Source organism: Cibotium barometz, chromosome 53 (assembly GCF_041138505.1).
Source record: "Cibotium barometz isolate CiBa-2024 chromosome 53, ASM4113850v1, whole genome shotgun sequence".
NCBI lineage: Eukaryota > Viridiplantae > Streptophyta > Polypodiopsida > Cyatheales > Cibotiaceae > Cibotium > Cibotium barometz.
Genome location: NC_141098.1, coordinates 21,120,806 through 21,136,228, shown reverse-complemented (window position 1 = coordinate 21,136,228; position 15,423 = coordinate 21,120,806). Strand labels below are relative to the sequence as shown.

Sequence of the window (15,423 nt, the reverse complement as noted above, 5' to 3'; positions counted from 1 at the left end):
CGTCGATAGCAACAAACATGGTGTTATTGTTGTAGCATTTTCCTCTACACAACTGAGGACAGTTTTTTCCTCAAACGGGAGGACTTACATGTATATATTTTATCATATTTTTTATGCATAATAATCATAGAAAATATGCTTGATTTAATGTGTGCAAAAATCAGCTTAATGTGTCCATGAGAGAGCTTTTTAACTAGAAGTTATCAAACACATCTCGCACCTTCGCGAACATTTGGCATTCATTTCAAGAGAGTATGATATGTATGCTAACATGAGCATGGTGAGAAAGCACTCAACTAATTTCTGGACACATGCAATCAAAGGGTGTGTTTCCAAATGCCACCATAGGAGCCATAAACAAGGGCCCAACAATATATGTGGGCATTGAGATAAAGGGTTGTTGGAAAACACACAATAGAAGAACCTAGCTTTAGTTTTATGCTTTATATACCTACGTGGGCTGTATCCAAAAGGTTGGCATAATTTTTCTCATCTTATTTAAGGCGTGTGCCAAGTTGAAAGATGAAATTGAAGGTGTAGGAAAAGGTTGTGAAATATATGTTAAGATTGCCAAAAAGGGACGGGGTGGAAACCTACATTTTATTGCTATCACATTGGTAAATACGTATGCCAATTTCCAAATGTGACTCACTTGCAAAAGCACAAGAAGTTCAAACATTTTGGTACTTTGAGATACTATCACATGAAATGCACTTTCTGCAAGATATGCACAACACATAAGCAAAGTAAGGAGGCTATGTTTTTGAACAGATGCAACGTAAGGTTGCCTTTCTACATGCAATCACATTTGCTAGTAGCTTCAAAGTCTTAGCAATATTAGAGCCACAAATAAGGGTAATGTGAGACATGCTAAGATTGGAAGAGATGGGTTGTTAAAAATGAACTATCTTGTTGGCAAGACCTTGGTCAACATGCATGCCAAATGGACATGGGTTGTTAAAAATGAACTATCTTGTTGGAAACACCTTGGTCAACATGCATGCCAAATGTGGTCCAATGCAACATGAGTGTGATGAGTAGTGGCATGCTAAAGAAGGAGGGCAATTAGAAATCTTGATGTTGGAACTAGTGTTCAAGGAAAAAAATTGAGTGAACCATTCTTACCATGGGGGGTAGGTAATTTTTAACAAGCATTTTCATTTTTCTTTATTCGTTCCTCCAAAATTAAAGCTATTTTTTTGAAAAATTGGAGGTGGCATAGTACTCTTGAAAAACTTTTTTCTCATTCGGCCCAAAAAAGACAAGGTTGAATGAAGCCTAGCCAATTTTCATTAATAAAAATCTTGGTACTTAATAAAAATCTTGCTACTTATAACTAAATATAAGTTCTTGCGTGAAAATTAAAATTTCGACTAGTTGAAAAAAATACACTAAAAAAGGGCCGTGAGCACTCGGTGGCACCTTTCCTTTTCCCAAGACGAGTGGGCGAGACCCGCCTTCGGCAGGTCGATTGTTAATCGGTGTGTGTGTGTGTGTGTGTGTGTGTGTGTGTGTGTGTAAGATAGACACACACACACACACACACACACACACATATATATATATATGTATATATATATATATATATATATATATATATATAGAGAGAGAGAGAGAGAGAGAGAGAGACATACACACACACACACACACACATATATATATATACATACATGTATATGTATATGTATATGTATATGTATATATATACATGTAAATGTATATATATGTGTGTATACGTATATATATATACATATATGTATGTGTATGTGTGTGTGTGTATACATACATATATGTATATACATACATATATGTATATAAATATATATATGTATATGTATATACATATATATAAACATATATATGTATATGTATATACATATATATATATATATATATATATATATATATATATATATATATATATATATATACATACATGTATTATACACACACACACACACATATACATATATACATGTATATGTGTGTGTGTGTGCGTGTGTGTGTGTGTATATATATATATATATATATATATATATATATATATATATGTATGTATGTATGTATGTATGTATGTATGTATGTATGTATGTATATACATGTATTAATTTATTTTTAGTAATCAAATATTTATTATATACATATATTTATTTACATTATATATATATATATATATATATATATATATATATATATATATATGTATGTATATGTATGTATATATGTATTAATTAATTTATTATATATATATATATTTACATACACACATGCACACAAACACATACATACATACATACATACATAGTGCATGTGTATGTGTACATGTATGTGCGTATGTGTGTATATCTGTTTGTTTATATACGTGTTTATATATATATATATATATATATATATATATATATATATATATATGTAATATATATATATATATATATGTATGTATGTATGTATAAATATTTGTATGTATATATATAATATAAATATTTCTTTTCATAATATATATTTAATTATTATAAAAAATAAACATATTTAATATAATAAAACACACACCCACGCACATATATACGAACATATATATAATATAATAAAACACACACACCCACGCACATATATACGGATATATATATATATTATAAATGTGTGTTTAAATAATAAACATAATATATATATATATATACACACACATACACGTATGTATGTATGTATGTATATACGTGTGTATTTAAATATTCTCTCTCCCCCTATAGATATATACAAATTATACTCTTCATATATATGTGTGTGTGTGTGTGTGTGTGTATTTATATATTTACATCTATTGACACACACACACACATGCATACATACACACACATACACACGCACGCACACATATATGCACATATATCATATTGTATTATATAGAGAGTATATGGTATATATATCTATCTAGGTAGGAGAGAGAGAGAGAGAGAATATTGTAATACATATATTTTTTTAATTATTTTAAATAAAAATCAACATATTTATCATAAAATAACACACACACACACATATATATATATATATGAACGTGTACATATGCGAATGTATATGTGTGTGCAAGCATGTAATTTTTTTTAAGTGGACATTTTTGTGTCTGTGTGTGCACGTGCATGTGCATATGTATGTGAGATTGTGTGCATGTACACGTGCAAATGTGTGTCTACATGTGCATCTATGTATGCATGTGTGCCTATCGAAATGTGTGCATGTGTATTTTAGTGTGTATGCGTGTATATATATGTAAGTTTATATGCATGTATGTGTATGGGTGAGGTTAAGTAAGTGTGCATATTTGTGTATGTGCACGTGTATGACAGTGTGTGCATGTGTGTTTTTTTTGTGTGTGTGTGTAGTGCGTTGTTGCATGCACATGCACGTGTTTATGTTGGCATGTATATAGATCTATATATATATATATATATACCTACCTATAAATACACATATATATATATGTATGTGTGTGTGTGTTTATATATATATAAGAAACTCATTCAATGAGTAAATGACTTGATGGTGACAACTAATTGTGAGCCCCAATGCATTTAGGCATGTGTAAAAAATATGTATAAAAATTTATCCTCTCTCCTTTATATCAAGATCTCTCCTCTTCTTGCCAAGTGGGGCTCTCCTTTGCTTGCCACATGGCAGGTTACAAGTAATATATATACCAGTGCTTGGTTGATATGTAAGCTAAATGCAGCTTGCTCTCAACAACACAGGAATCCAGAATGCGTGTTTTTTTTAAAAAAAAATTTGGCGAGAAACACCGATTTATATAAACCACTGGACTCCAGTTACAAGGACGCGCAACACCGTAGAGAGCGCGGATCGAACCCGCACCACCGGGGCTGGGACATCGTCCATTTTAACCACTCCACTACAGCCATGTTCGCAATCCAGAATGCGTGTTTGATAAGCTTCAAGCGCGAGACCTTAAATTCTGCTCATCTTCAACTACCACCTACTTAGATCTAGACTCCATAGCGCATCCGACAGACATTATTTTATTCTAACTTTTTGAGTTTTGACACTGCAGCAGAAGGCCGTATTTCTTCATTTAAATGTATTTCATAACCCATAAAATAAATGAAAATTTTGAAGATAATGATTTTACGCACCGGTACAAAAGGGTGTCGCAGTCGAGGGAATCGAACCAGATTGATAAAACTATATTGCAATCCATGGGAATCAGAGCTCGCTTTGCGCAAAAAGGGAAGCTTATATTTGGACCAGCCAGTTCGCCAAGCACCAAATGCTGCCCGATTAGGGAAGAAAAAAACTGCAGGTGTTGTCGTTGGTACATGGAAGCGCACGCACTCGTCTCGGCGGATGAATTCTATACAGAGAACTGAGCAGTGAGAAGGAAGAAGGGGGCGGAGAGTGATGGTGGTGCAGACCCCAAGAATCGGGTACACGATTAACACGTCTGCATGGGCTAGCTTTCGCGCCTGCCGTGCGGGTGATGGTGGTGGCGTGCCGGAAGGTACCTTTGCAGAATCTCTCGAAGCTTCTGGAACATGACTGGCTTGGCTATGAAGGCATCCATGCCGTGGGCGAAATACTTCTCCACGTCCGATCGTAGCACGTTCGCTGTCACTGCCACGATAGGTAGGCGCTGTGCACCACCTGCGCCGCTGCTGCTACCAGAAGAAGCTTCAGCAGTACACGCGCGCGGCGAGCTTTGTCCAGATGGCTCTGCCTCTTGTTCTGGTGGGACGCCCAAATCGCTCGGCCACTCGCCGGTCTGCTCGAAGCGGCGGATGGCGTGGGCGACCTGCAGGCCGTCCATGAGGGGCATGCAGATGTCTAGCAGAACCAGATCGTATTTGTCCTTGCGGATGGCCTCCAGCGCTTCCACGCCATTGGCCACCACCTTGGCCGTGAAGCCCAGCCTTTTCAGCATCGATATGGCCACCATCACATTCACCTGATTGTCCTCGGCCAGCAAGATCCTGGGGGTCGATGCCGCCGACGTCGTGGCATTCCCACATTGACTAAGCTCCTCCGCCTTGCTGCAGTCCGTGCCCGTGCTGCTGCTGCTGCTGCTCCTCCTCGCACTCTCTGCCACGTCTGCCTGTAGCCCTTCTAGAAGAATTAGGCCGCCTTCGTAACTCTCTTCACGCAATTCCTTGCACATCACCGTAAACGCAAACGTCGACCCCTTCCCTACTTCGCTGCTCACATGCAGTTGCCCTCCCATAAACTCCACCAACTGCACCGCACCACATAATTCAGTTAGTACAATTCTTCTGTAAGACACATTATGGCAAATGATTATAATCTGATTAAGATCCTTATCCTCTGGCATCAATTGTCACTTAGTTAATGCAGCCTGCATGCATGTGTGGAGATACAAATTGGTCATCTTTTAATTGGAATTTTGAAATTTACAAACCCGCTTGCAAAGAGCCAAACCCAGACCCGTGCCTCCAAAGGTTCGAGTAGGTCCCTCGCTTACTTGCTTAAACTTGTCGAAGAGTGATGCAAAGGCCTACATTATATTTACCAGAACCCCACAATTCAATATGGGCACTTGATACACTTAACTAACAGCACATCATATAATGTAGTATAATTGTTCCTAAAATGAACACAATAATAATTGATTATATGGTTAAAAAATGTGGGAAATATGAAATATATATATATATATATATATGATCACCTCCTTGGGAATTCCCACTCCTGTATCCACAACCTCACAGTAGAGCATAACATGCGATTTATGATCCCATTGCTGCTCAATGGAAATTAAGCTACTGCCACCAATATCAACAGATTGCTGCTCCAATAGTGGATTGAAATCACCTTGCGTTATTGAAGGATCTTGAACCTTTATCCTAATCTCAACACTGCCTCTCTCTGTAAACTTAATAGCATTCAAAACGAGGTACTTTATAATCTGCCGGATTCGAATGGCGTCCCCTACCACCTACCAAGAGGAGAGCATTTCATGGATTAATTTGGGCTTTGACATACATAAGATCGATAAATAATTGAAGGGAATATTGGGCCGGTGGTAAACATAATTATACCCTACTAGGCATTTCGTTCATAATCTCGGACTTCACCACCACATCCTTTCCACGAGTAGCGGCAACGGCCATTTTCACGATATCTTGGACTATCTCCGATGGGTCAAATGGCCTCTCCTCCAGCTCCAAACCACCTGTACAAATCCACAGAAATTTAACCATGTAGAGAGCGTTGGGAATTAATCAAGCCAAATTTTAAATCAAAAAGTGGGGGATAGTAAATGAACAATATTTGGAAACTAGTCTAAATTACCTTAGTTGACAACTAGAATTAACAACGAAGAGATCAAATCAAAGGGTGGGGAGTACTTAGGGAAAAATAATTGCTATGCCTGGGTAGTACACAATACGGAATCATGTCATCATGAATTTGAAGAGTGTGTGGGGTCATGACACATGTAGTTATGACAATCAACCGTTTGATGCAACCATCTCCAATCAAACAGTCTGAGAGGATGCATTGAGAAACGATGATTGATGAAGAGCTTGATCATTAATGTATGACAATGTAATTGGATGCTTGGCACTAGATTTTCATTAACGAGTGATGCTGATGATTTTTAAGGTGCATTGAGAATGACGATGTGATAAAAGAAAGAATTGATGAGTCGTCCAACAATGTGTGATAAAGTGGGATGCTTGGCAAATCTGCCTTTTAAAAAAAGGACGTTAATTAATGTATGGATTAAAGTCCATTATGATTATTATAAGAAAATCTGATGACTCACCGAATTCCATGCTAGCGAGATCAAGGATGTCGCTTAGGATATCAGCAACTATGACTCCTGAGGAGAGGATGGCACTCACAAGCTCCCTTTGCTCCTCACTCAACTCCAACGACTCCAAAGCCTCCGCAAGACCCAACAGGCCATTCAATGGAGTTCTTATCTCATGGGACATGATTGCAAGAAACACGTTCTTGGCTTGTATGGCATCCTCTGCAGAACATCCGGTCCAATTCCACAACACCGCAATTACAAATATTGTTAATTTTTGGTTTAGATAAAATTAGCGTGCTGAAATTGACCATTACTAATCGTGTAAGCAGTCTTATTTTTGTAACTCCACATGAATAATTATTCAAGCGAAGTGAAGTTTTAGTTTCTAATCACAGGATCCCACTAAATTAAGATGTAGAACTAGCAAACATAATTACCAACAAGAGGGGCTCAGTTCAGTTTACTTCACTCAAGCAAGAAGTGATCTAATTTTCGCAACAAGGGAGCTGATTATAGCAATAGGAAAAAGAAAACTTTGTAAATTGCAAATTTATTGCATGCATGTTATGCAACATGCATGAACTTCCGCGCTTGTTACCCAAGAAATGCAGAAAAATAAATTGGGAACAATGCGAGTCATTCATGCATGCATGTTACCCAAGTTTTAACACAATGGTGTACTTGGTTTTTTAGCTAATATATATACTTACTATTGTATAAAATGACGAGAAAAAAATATGCATGGTTGGTGCTCAACATTCTACATGATGATAATAGTTTGGAAATATTGCAAAAATAGTTTGCATCCTACCCAAGATTAAATAAGGGTTAAGTATGTTTGCTCCCCAAGATTGCATAATTATTATGTTATTTTAAGATTAAGAATTATTGTGTTATTTCAAGATTAAGATTTAAGTAGACGGGGGGCATATTTTCTGGTATGTCTTTTTTTTGTTTAATTTACCGGTTACTTGTACTGCTCTCCGTAGCTCATCTTCGGTGGCTTTGTGGGAGCTCATTTCAGCACGAAGCTTTATGAGGCATTCTTTAACTTCAACCTGTGAGGGGCGAGGAAAGATGGCATTGATAAGGATCAAGGAATTGAATGAAATTAAGAGAAAATTAGGGGGTGAATAATTACCTGCTCAGTGATGTCGATGCAAGCAGTGGAGACGCCTGCAACAGCGTAGCCATCTTGGCTGAGGTGGGGCTTGGTGGTCACCATCCACGTCACTCGGCCATTAGCCGGCCAATCCAACGCCACCTCACCCACCTGTATCTGCCCTGTCTGCAACGCCTTTCTCTTCAACTCTATGAACTGCCTCAACCCCTCCGAGTCCGTTGGAATTATGTCCTCATCACGTTTCCCCACAATCTCCTATCATTTTTTAAATCAAAAATTTCAATTACATTAATCAATCACTATAATTACTTGTTTTTCGTTCTCATCCAACTATCCCGTAATACGTTTAAACAAATTACTCATTTCATTTAGGTTATTTTGGTATGAAAAGTTTGAATACATAGTAGTATACACGTACATTATTCTTGATAGTGGAATTTTTTTGATCTGAAAAATTGAAGCCCAAAGGACTAGGGCGAGTGATGATATGAAACTTAAATAATTCTGAATATAAACTAACAAATCAAAGTGTACTCAGAGTGAGACAACCATAGCTAATGGTTCGAAAGAAATAATAAAACGAGGATTAAGCCCAATACAATGAGAAAACCATCGTCAACCGACCAATTAATCACAGTATTAAGGGTAAGTAATATGCGTACATCATGGGTAAGGCCCTTCAAAGTGTGATTGAACCAGACATATCTCAGCTGAGAGTCACAGTAGCTCATGTGTAAGGGGGCATCTTCTAAAGCGGCCAGCAATCGATTGGCAGTTTCCAGATCCAAGCTGGACCCAAGGTTCCTTAAGCCTGAGCCAGAATTAGTGCGCCCTAATTCACCTGTCAAAAACCTTAGTGCAGCTGCTGGTTTCTCTCCGTCTTCATGATTAATTGCCATGGTATTTGTGATTACGGTGTTGTGGGAAGTATTAAGCATTTTCAATTGCTCACAAAGAAGCTCATTTACCAATAGTAGCCGCCTATTCTCGCTTTCGCAAGCTTCTAACCTCTCGGCCAAAGCAGTATTAGCAGAAGCATACTCCTCTAATCTTAGTTTAAGCTCAGCAATCTCAATATAATCCTTCTCTAAGGGTCCGCCTTCTTCTCGACCCTTAGCTCCGGCATTCATTTTTTTCTTCCAAGAACTACATGCAAAGCAAGGAAATAATCGATATGTGCTTGGGAATTATATTGACCTACCATTTAGATAAACCTACCCCCCTAAAACCATTTTTATCCTTCTTAAACCTGGATTAAGGGGCTCCATGTCCGGCATTCAAATCAGAAGATACGCGCGGCCGTCCGTCTCCAACATTGACGACAGCACTTTCTTTGAAACTTTGCTTAAAACCGCAAATCCTGTCATTTAAGTGCCACCCCAAACATTGGCTCAATCCGAAAATCCCGTCATTAATTGCCTGCTTAAACCGCAAATCCAGTAATATTTAACTGCCTGCTTAAACCGCAAATCCAGTCATTATGAAGATGATTCTCTGCCGCTAATGAGGCCCCCCTTGTACCATAAAGCCTTGGAAGTTTTCCAAACCAGACCTGTTGCCGGCAATCTCCAGTCCTTCGCTTGCTCTATGTGTACTAGAGTATCTGATCCTTTCTTCATGGATATCTCGAGCTTTGCGTAGAGATAGGGATTGGCTTCCATTACTTCTTCTGCGATACAGTGATGTTAATCCTAGTAATCCTACTTTTAATAATGTACAGTAATCCATCCCTAAAGCCATTTCGAAAACTGTGATTTGAACCCCTAGAGCCATTTCGAAAAATGCGACGTTCTATTAAGCAAGCCACTCTCCATGTCAAGATAAAACTACTAATGTACAAATACATAACCAATAAGATAAGATTAAACCACTACTTGAGCTGTGACGCAGCTAGGTGGGCAAACCATAAGCAGCTCTCCGCGCTATTAAGAGCCAAGTTAGATTGATAGCTACTAGATTACAATATTAACGGCTATAAAAATAAATAAGCGGTAGAAAAAACTATGCCAAATTTCCAAATAACCGTTAAAAATGAAGAGTTAAATAAAACAGCCCAAAAATATATTTGGGCGTCAGGACATGAATGGCATGTCGCGACGAGATGGGCACCAAAAAATCAAATCTAATTAGATATGCGGATTCGATAAATAATCTTGTAAGAAGAATTTCCCTTTCTGGAGCCTTTGAATTTTTGAAATTAAAAATTTGATTTTTTCCTTTTTTAAAAGCGGGCTGCTGACGTGTCATTCACGAAGGATCTGTGATGATTGATCCCGAATCCAATCTAATCGATTGCAAGATTCCCTCCCGTGCCAGCCAGCTTGGCAGAGTTTTTCCTGTACCTTCCACACGCTTAGCCGGCAATCCTAGCTGTCGCGCGCTCTCCAGTACGCGCGCGCCATGCTGGCAGCAGCTCCATGCCCGCCAATTGCCTGCGCGCGTTTTTCTTACTCCGCATCGAAAAAGCTTCTGCCACGTCATAATCGGGAAAACCACTGCCACATCACTAAACTGCGACGTCCATGTCATCCTCACAGCTCAGCTTAGTACGGTACACTCTTGCCACGTCATCTTTTCACATCGTCTTTGCGCCACGCAAGAGGTCTACGATGTCAGCTTCCTTGCTACTTTATCTCCGCGACGTCCATGTCATCCTCACAGCTCAGCTTAGCACGGCGCACTCTTGCCACGTCATCATTTCGGACTAGCGCCACATTGTCTTTGCGCCATCCTACACCATCTGGCATGACAGCTCGGCCACGTCAGCTTCACGAATCACATCGTCTTTTTTACGTGAAGGGAAAAAAGTCTCCTCCTTGGTGCCACGTCATGTACACGGTTACTCACTCTGCTTCTCTTCAGGCAGGAACATTTTTTCCAAGTTCCAACCCGTCAAAAAATATATGGAGTTCGGTTTTCTTTCGTGATAAAATTGGCAAAATCCTCGAACCTTCATTTCAAGATTCTGATCGGTTTGCTTTGATCTCAACCGTGAACAAAACACAAAAAGACTTTTCTTTTTTCTCTTTTTTTCTAACACTGCGGCGTCTGCGCCTATGATCGCGACGATCTGCAAAATCGAGTAGATATCGGGGCATCGTATCACGGTGTGCTTTTGCTTTTTTGTTGTTTTCTTCTGCAATCGATCCTCCATTACTCCTCCAGGCACGTCTTGCTGGCATATACCGCCATCGCAAACAATTCTAAAAGTCATGTTTGTCTATGTGGAATTCATGCCGACTCTTAGAAAAGAACCGTCGTCTTTTAGTGTAATTTTGAGGGCTCAAAATGAGGTTGAAGTTTTGCCTACTCTTGAATTTAAAGACTTATGAAATCGTTTACTCTATGTATTTTTTCAATAAAAACCGGTTGACATTAATTCGATAAAAAGTTTATTTTGAAGTAGGATAAAGATGAGCATTGAGAATCGAGGTGATTAGTGTTTTCATCTATTTAGCCACACCCTTCTCCTTTTCCCTTGGAGGATCTCTCCCACAACAGAAGCACAACCCGAGGGAGATCACAAGGCTCTCCCATTGAGCCCATCGAGCTAGTAGCAGCTAGTAGCTGGTTAGAAAAGAGGTGATGCAAGTAGTGGCATCTTCCCCGAGGGTAGGATGGGCGTATCCTCTTTGACGATGTAACAAGCTTCCAAATCCCCTAGATTTTCCCTTAGCCAGAAGAAGCACATGCAAGAGGATGCCTAGCACATGGCTGCCGGATGCCCTCACACTAAAAACCATTTTGATCTTAGACACAACTGCCTTTCTTGCTAAAGCCCAATCCAATCTGTAGTTCACTCTAGTCCAAGCTCTTCTTCCCCAACCAGCCCTTCATGCAAGCAGCCATGCAATTGTCTTCCCCAAAGAGCCCCTCATTCATCAGAGCTTTGCAGAGGATGTGCCTTTCAACCCTCTTTTCTTAGAGATAGAGGGAAGGGGAGGACAACATGGAGAGATCTAGGAGTAGTTGTCCCTCACCAATCCAACGAGCTCTCATCAGAAAAAAGATCTCAAAGCATGATGGAAGACAAAATGAAAGAGATGAAAATCGCCATGCTCATAATTGTTCAGCACATAGACAAAATATCGGGGAGGAGCAACTTTTAATATCCAGTAGTGATCTATTGGAAAACCATCATTGCATTTAATGGGCATTGATAGTACATGTAAGTTGTTGGGTGAAGTTGGTTATGAAGAAGTCGGAGGCAGTAGAGCGATTCTGACAAGGAGAATAATGGAGGTACAACATGTAAGTTGTTGGGTGAAGTCGGAGGCAGTAGAGCGATTCTGACAAGGAGAATAATGGAGGTACAACAAATAAACTTGTTGTTTCCCTTCCTTTCCATCTGGTTAAGGATTTGCTTCAAGTTTACCATACCCATGCATTGATTGGGTTGTGCCATGGTCCTAGACCCCCTGCTGCCACCCACAGCTAAGACCCTAGAGGGTGGATTAGATCTAACTCGCTCTCTAGGGGAGTAGTGATTGAACATATCGAGTATCTGTCCAACTATTTATGTTTCGTAGGGAAGAAGAAATGGCTCCAAACATTCTAGGGCCAACCAGAAATGCCCCTTTATCCCTATTTAGGTGGAGCCCTTAATTTTCCTCCCATAGCCCAAAGCCCTCAAAATGTTGTATTTGGGTGGAACTTTCGAACTAGATCCAGCAATCCCTCCTTAAATTGTATTTTCCTATCATTCTTACAGGAGACTTCAACATGGTTGAAGATCTCCATGTGACAGGTATCAAGGGTTGGGTCTGTCCACCATCAATGGCCAAGGACTTCACGCCTGGATGGAATGCAAACACTTCCATGAACTATTAGATATAACTAGCAATTCAGACTTCACCTAGTCTAATGGAAGAAGGGATGAGCATATTAAGAAAGCACGACTTGATAGGTGCTACCTGAACAACTTCCTTTGGCTCTAGAATTTAGCAATACTAGTGTCAAATTCCTCAATTCTACTCATCTCTCTGTTCATACGCCCATCCTCATCTCTGTTTTGAAATTCAGTCACCATTTAAGGGCAGGTTGGTTTCATGTAGACTGCACCCCAGCCTATTGAAGCTCCCCCTCAGTCTAGTCTAGGATTGAAAGAATTTTCTAGCTAGCCTTTGCTCAATACCCCTCTCTGGCTCAGTCATGGGCTCATGCCATAAGATATGCTCAAGACTTGCTCGGGTAGGTCAAATTACGGACTAATCAACATAGGAAAGTCGAAGAAAAAAGAGGCATGAGAAACTGACAGAAATTGAGCTGCTTATTCACATGACCAATACATTTGTGCTAGATATTTATATTAGTCACAACACTTATACCTTGTGCAAACAGAGCAGCTTTCACCTGTGGCATGCTTACATCCAAAGTAAATATTATGCCAACTCTTTTGCCCTTTGTAACCAAACGACGTTTGTTGTTGAAGTCCTCAACAGCAGTCCTAGGGGTAAAAGTGTCCTTGTAAACCATGCTCAACCATCTGCCCAACAGAAACAAAATTCTCTGTTATGTTAGGCACATAAAGTACATCAGCCAAGTACCTCATCTTGCCATCCTACATAGCCAATGGCACATTCCCAATGTGAGCAATAGGATGAATCGTGTCATCCTCTCGTCTCTACATAACTTGGTTTTTTCAAATTTTTGACGTCTCTAAACCACTCACCATGACAAGTCATGTTTGGCAAGAGGCTACCAAATCCACATACCATAACTCATCACTATTTGTGTCAGTGAATTCAACCTGTGTTACATAATAAACAACTCTAAACCACTCATCATGAAAAGTCATGTGGTGAGGAGGCTCCTGAATCCACATACCATACATCATCACCATTTGTGGATACATCTGCAATCACTTAATTCAACATGTGCTACATAATAAACAACTTCTCACATCTATAATTGTTTGTGGCAACCTACCACTTCTTATGTCACTTTGCTTCTTGTTGTAACAATCTGCTGCAAAGTGACCTGGTTTGCCACAATATATGCAATCCTTTAAACCTAATTCGGATTGTTGTCTTTACCAATTGCCTCGACCTCTCTTGCTCCCCCTTGCCTTGAGACTAGCATCTTCCACTTGTGTGTGTATGTTTGCTTCTACTGCCTCTACTGTAAATCATTAGACTGATGTTGTCCATAATTCTATTTCCAAAATGGCCACCACCTTGGCCTTGGCTGCTGTGACCTTTACCTCTACGTGAATTTGAGAGTAGAGAGCCTGTTCTAAAGCATTCTTGTTTTGGGAGGAAGAGTCCACCCAAAGACTTCTCTTCTATGATTAACATAGACACCAAATCTCGAAAGTTGGGAACATTCTCTCTTACAGCAATAGAGGTCTTGAATGGCTTATATTCTTTTCCAAGCCCATTTAAACAGATGCTCCACCAAGTCATCGTCTTCCACCGAGACATTAATAGATCCAAGGGATTCAACAATACCCCTGATCTTTAATGCATACTCATTGATGGGACATGTTCTTCTTCTCCATTGTATGCAGCTCCTATTTTAACTACAACTTCCTTGCCTTTGTGTTTGGAGTGTTGGCATCTTGTATATGCCCTATTATAGTGTTTGTCACACTGATTGCCAATACATCACTTTCCTTGCACCTTGGTTCCAATCTTTAAACGCCTTTATCTCTACTAGAGTAGCATTCTCTTCAGGCAATTCACGAGGCTTCTCATTGTCTCCTTCAACATAGTCCCAAAATCCTTTTCCCATCAGGGTGAATGCATGATATGGTGGCTCATATAGCTGTGTCCATGGACACTAGCTATTGCACTATATTTCAAGGGTTGGTTTATGTTTCAAAAGTCACAAAAAAGAATTAACTTTATATTATGTGTATAACAGATTTGAAACTCCCAGGTAGTGGGGTTGCTACATGGGTTTCCTCTTTCTTCAGAAGCCTTTGTTGCTTCCCTCTCCCTCTCTCTGTACCTATCTCTCTCTACCCATCTCCTCGTCATCACACACATAGAGCCGTATAGAGAACCTATGTCAATCTCTCTCTCTCTCTCTCTCTCTCTCTCTCTCTCTCTCTCTCTCTCTCTCTCTCTCACACACACACACATAGATTAACAGGGTATTTCCATATCTGCTTGAGGCTATTTCCATATCTATCCTTGGTTTTGTTTAATGGAAGGCAAAGAAGATAGTATAAAGCCTTCAAATCAGGAAGGATGTTACAAGCAACTCTTCACAGGCACATTTCATTTCATTTCAAGCATGTTCCCATTCTTCAAGAAGAAATCAGCTTCTCACTGAAGATGAACAGGCTACAATTAGAAAGTATGAAGCTTTTACGAAGAGGGAGTATCAGAAAAGGCATCGTTATAGAACCAATCAAAGGGCACAATGAGGAAAACATTGCATTAAGGAAACAAAAAGTGTAGAGCACCTAGTTGAGCACATTTTGACATAGCTAAAACCTTACGGGAAAAATGACATGGCAAATATCGTTAAGCAAGTCCTCAGTAAATGAACTGATTCTACCATATACAAGGGACAA

At 39.4% G+C, this 15,423-nt stretch overlaps 1 protein-coding gene across 1 annotated transcript; it reads right to left on the bottom strand.

Annotated features, from left to right (window-relative positions):
- Positions 1-4,006: 4,006 nt before the first annotated feature.
- LOC147608397 (histidine kinase 5-like) lies at positions 4,007-9,664 on the bottom strand. The gene is made up of 8 exons (XM_086789169.1): positions 8,564-9,664; positions 7,920-8,156; positions 7,743-7,836; positions 6,788-6,997; positions 6,060-6,193; positions 5,690-5,956; positions 5,420-5,515; positions 4,007-5,236 (listed from the first exon to the last, which is right to left on the bottom strand). The coding sequence occupies exons 1-8, from the start codon at positions 9,029-9,031 to the stop codon at positions 4,460-4,462; spliced, it is 2,283 nt and encodes a 760-aa protein (XP_086645295.1). The 5' UTR covers positions 9,032-9,664; the 3' UTR covers positions 4,007-4,459.
- Positions 9,665-15,423: the final 5,759 nt, after the last annotated feature.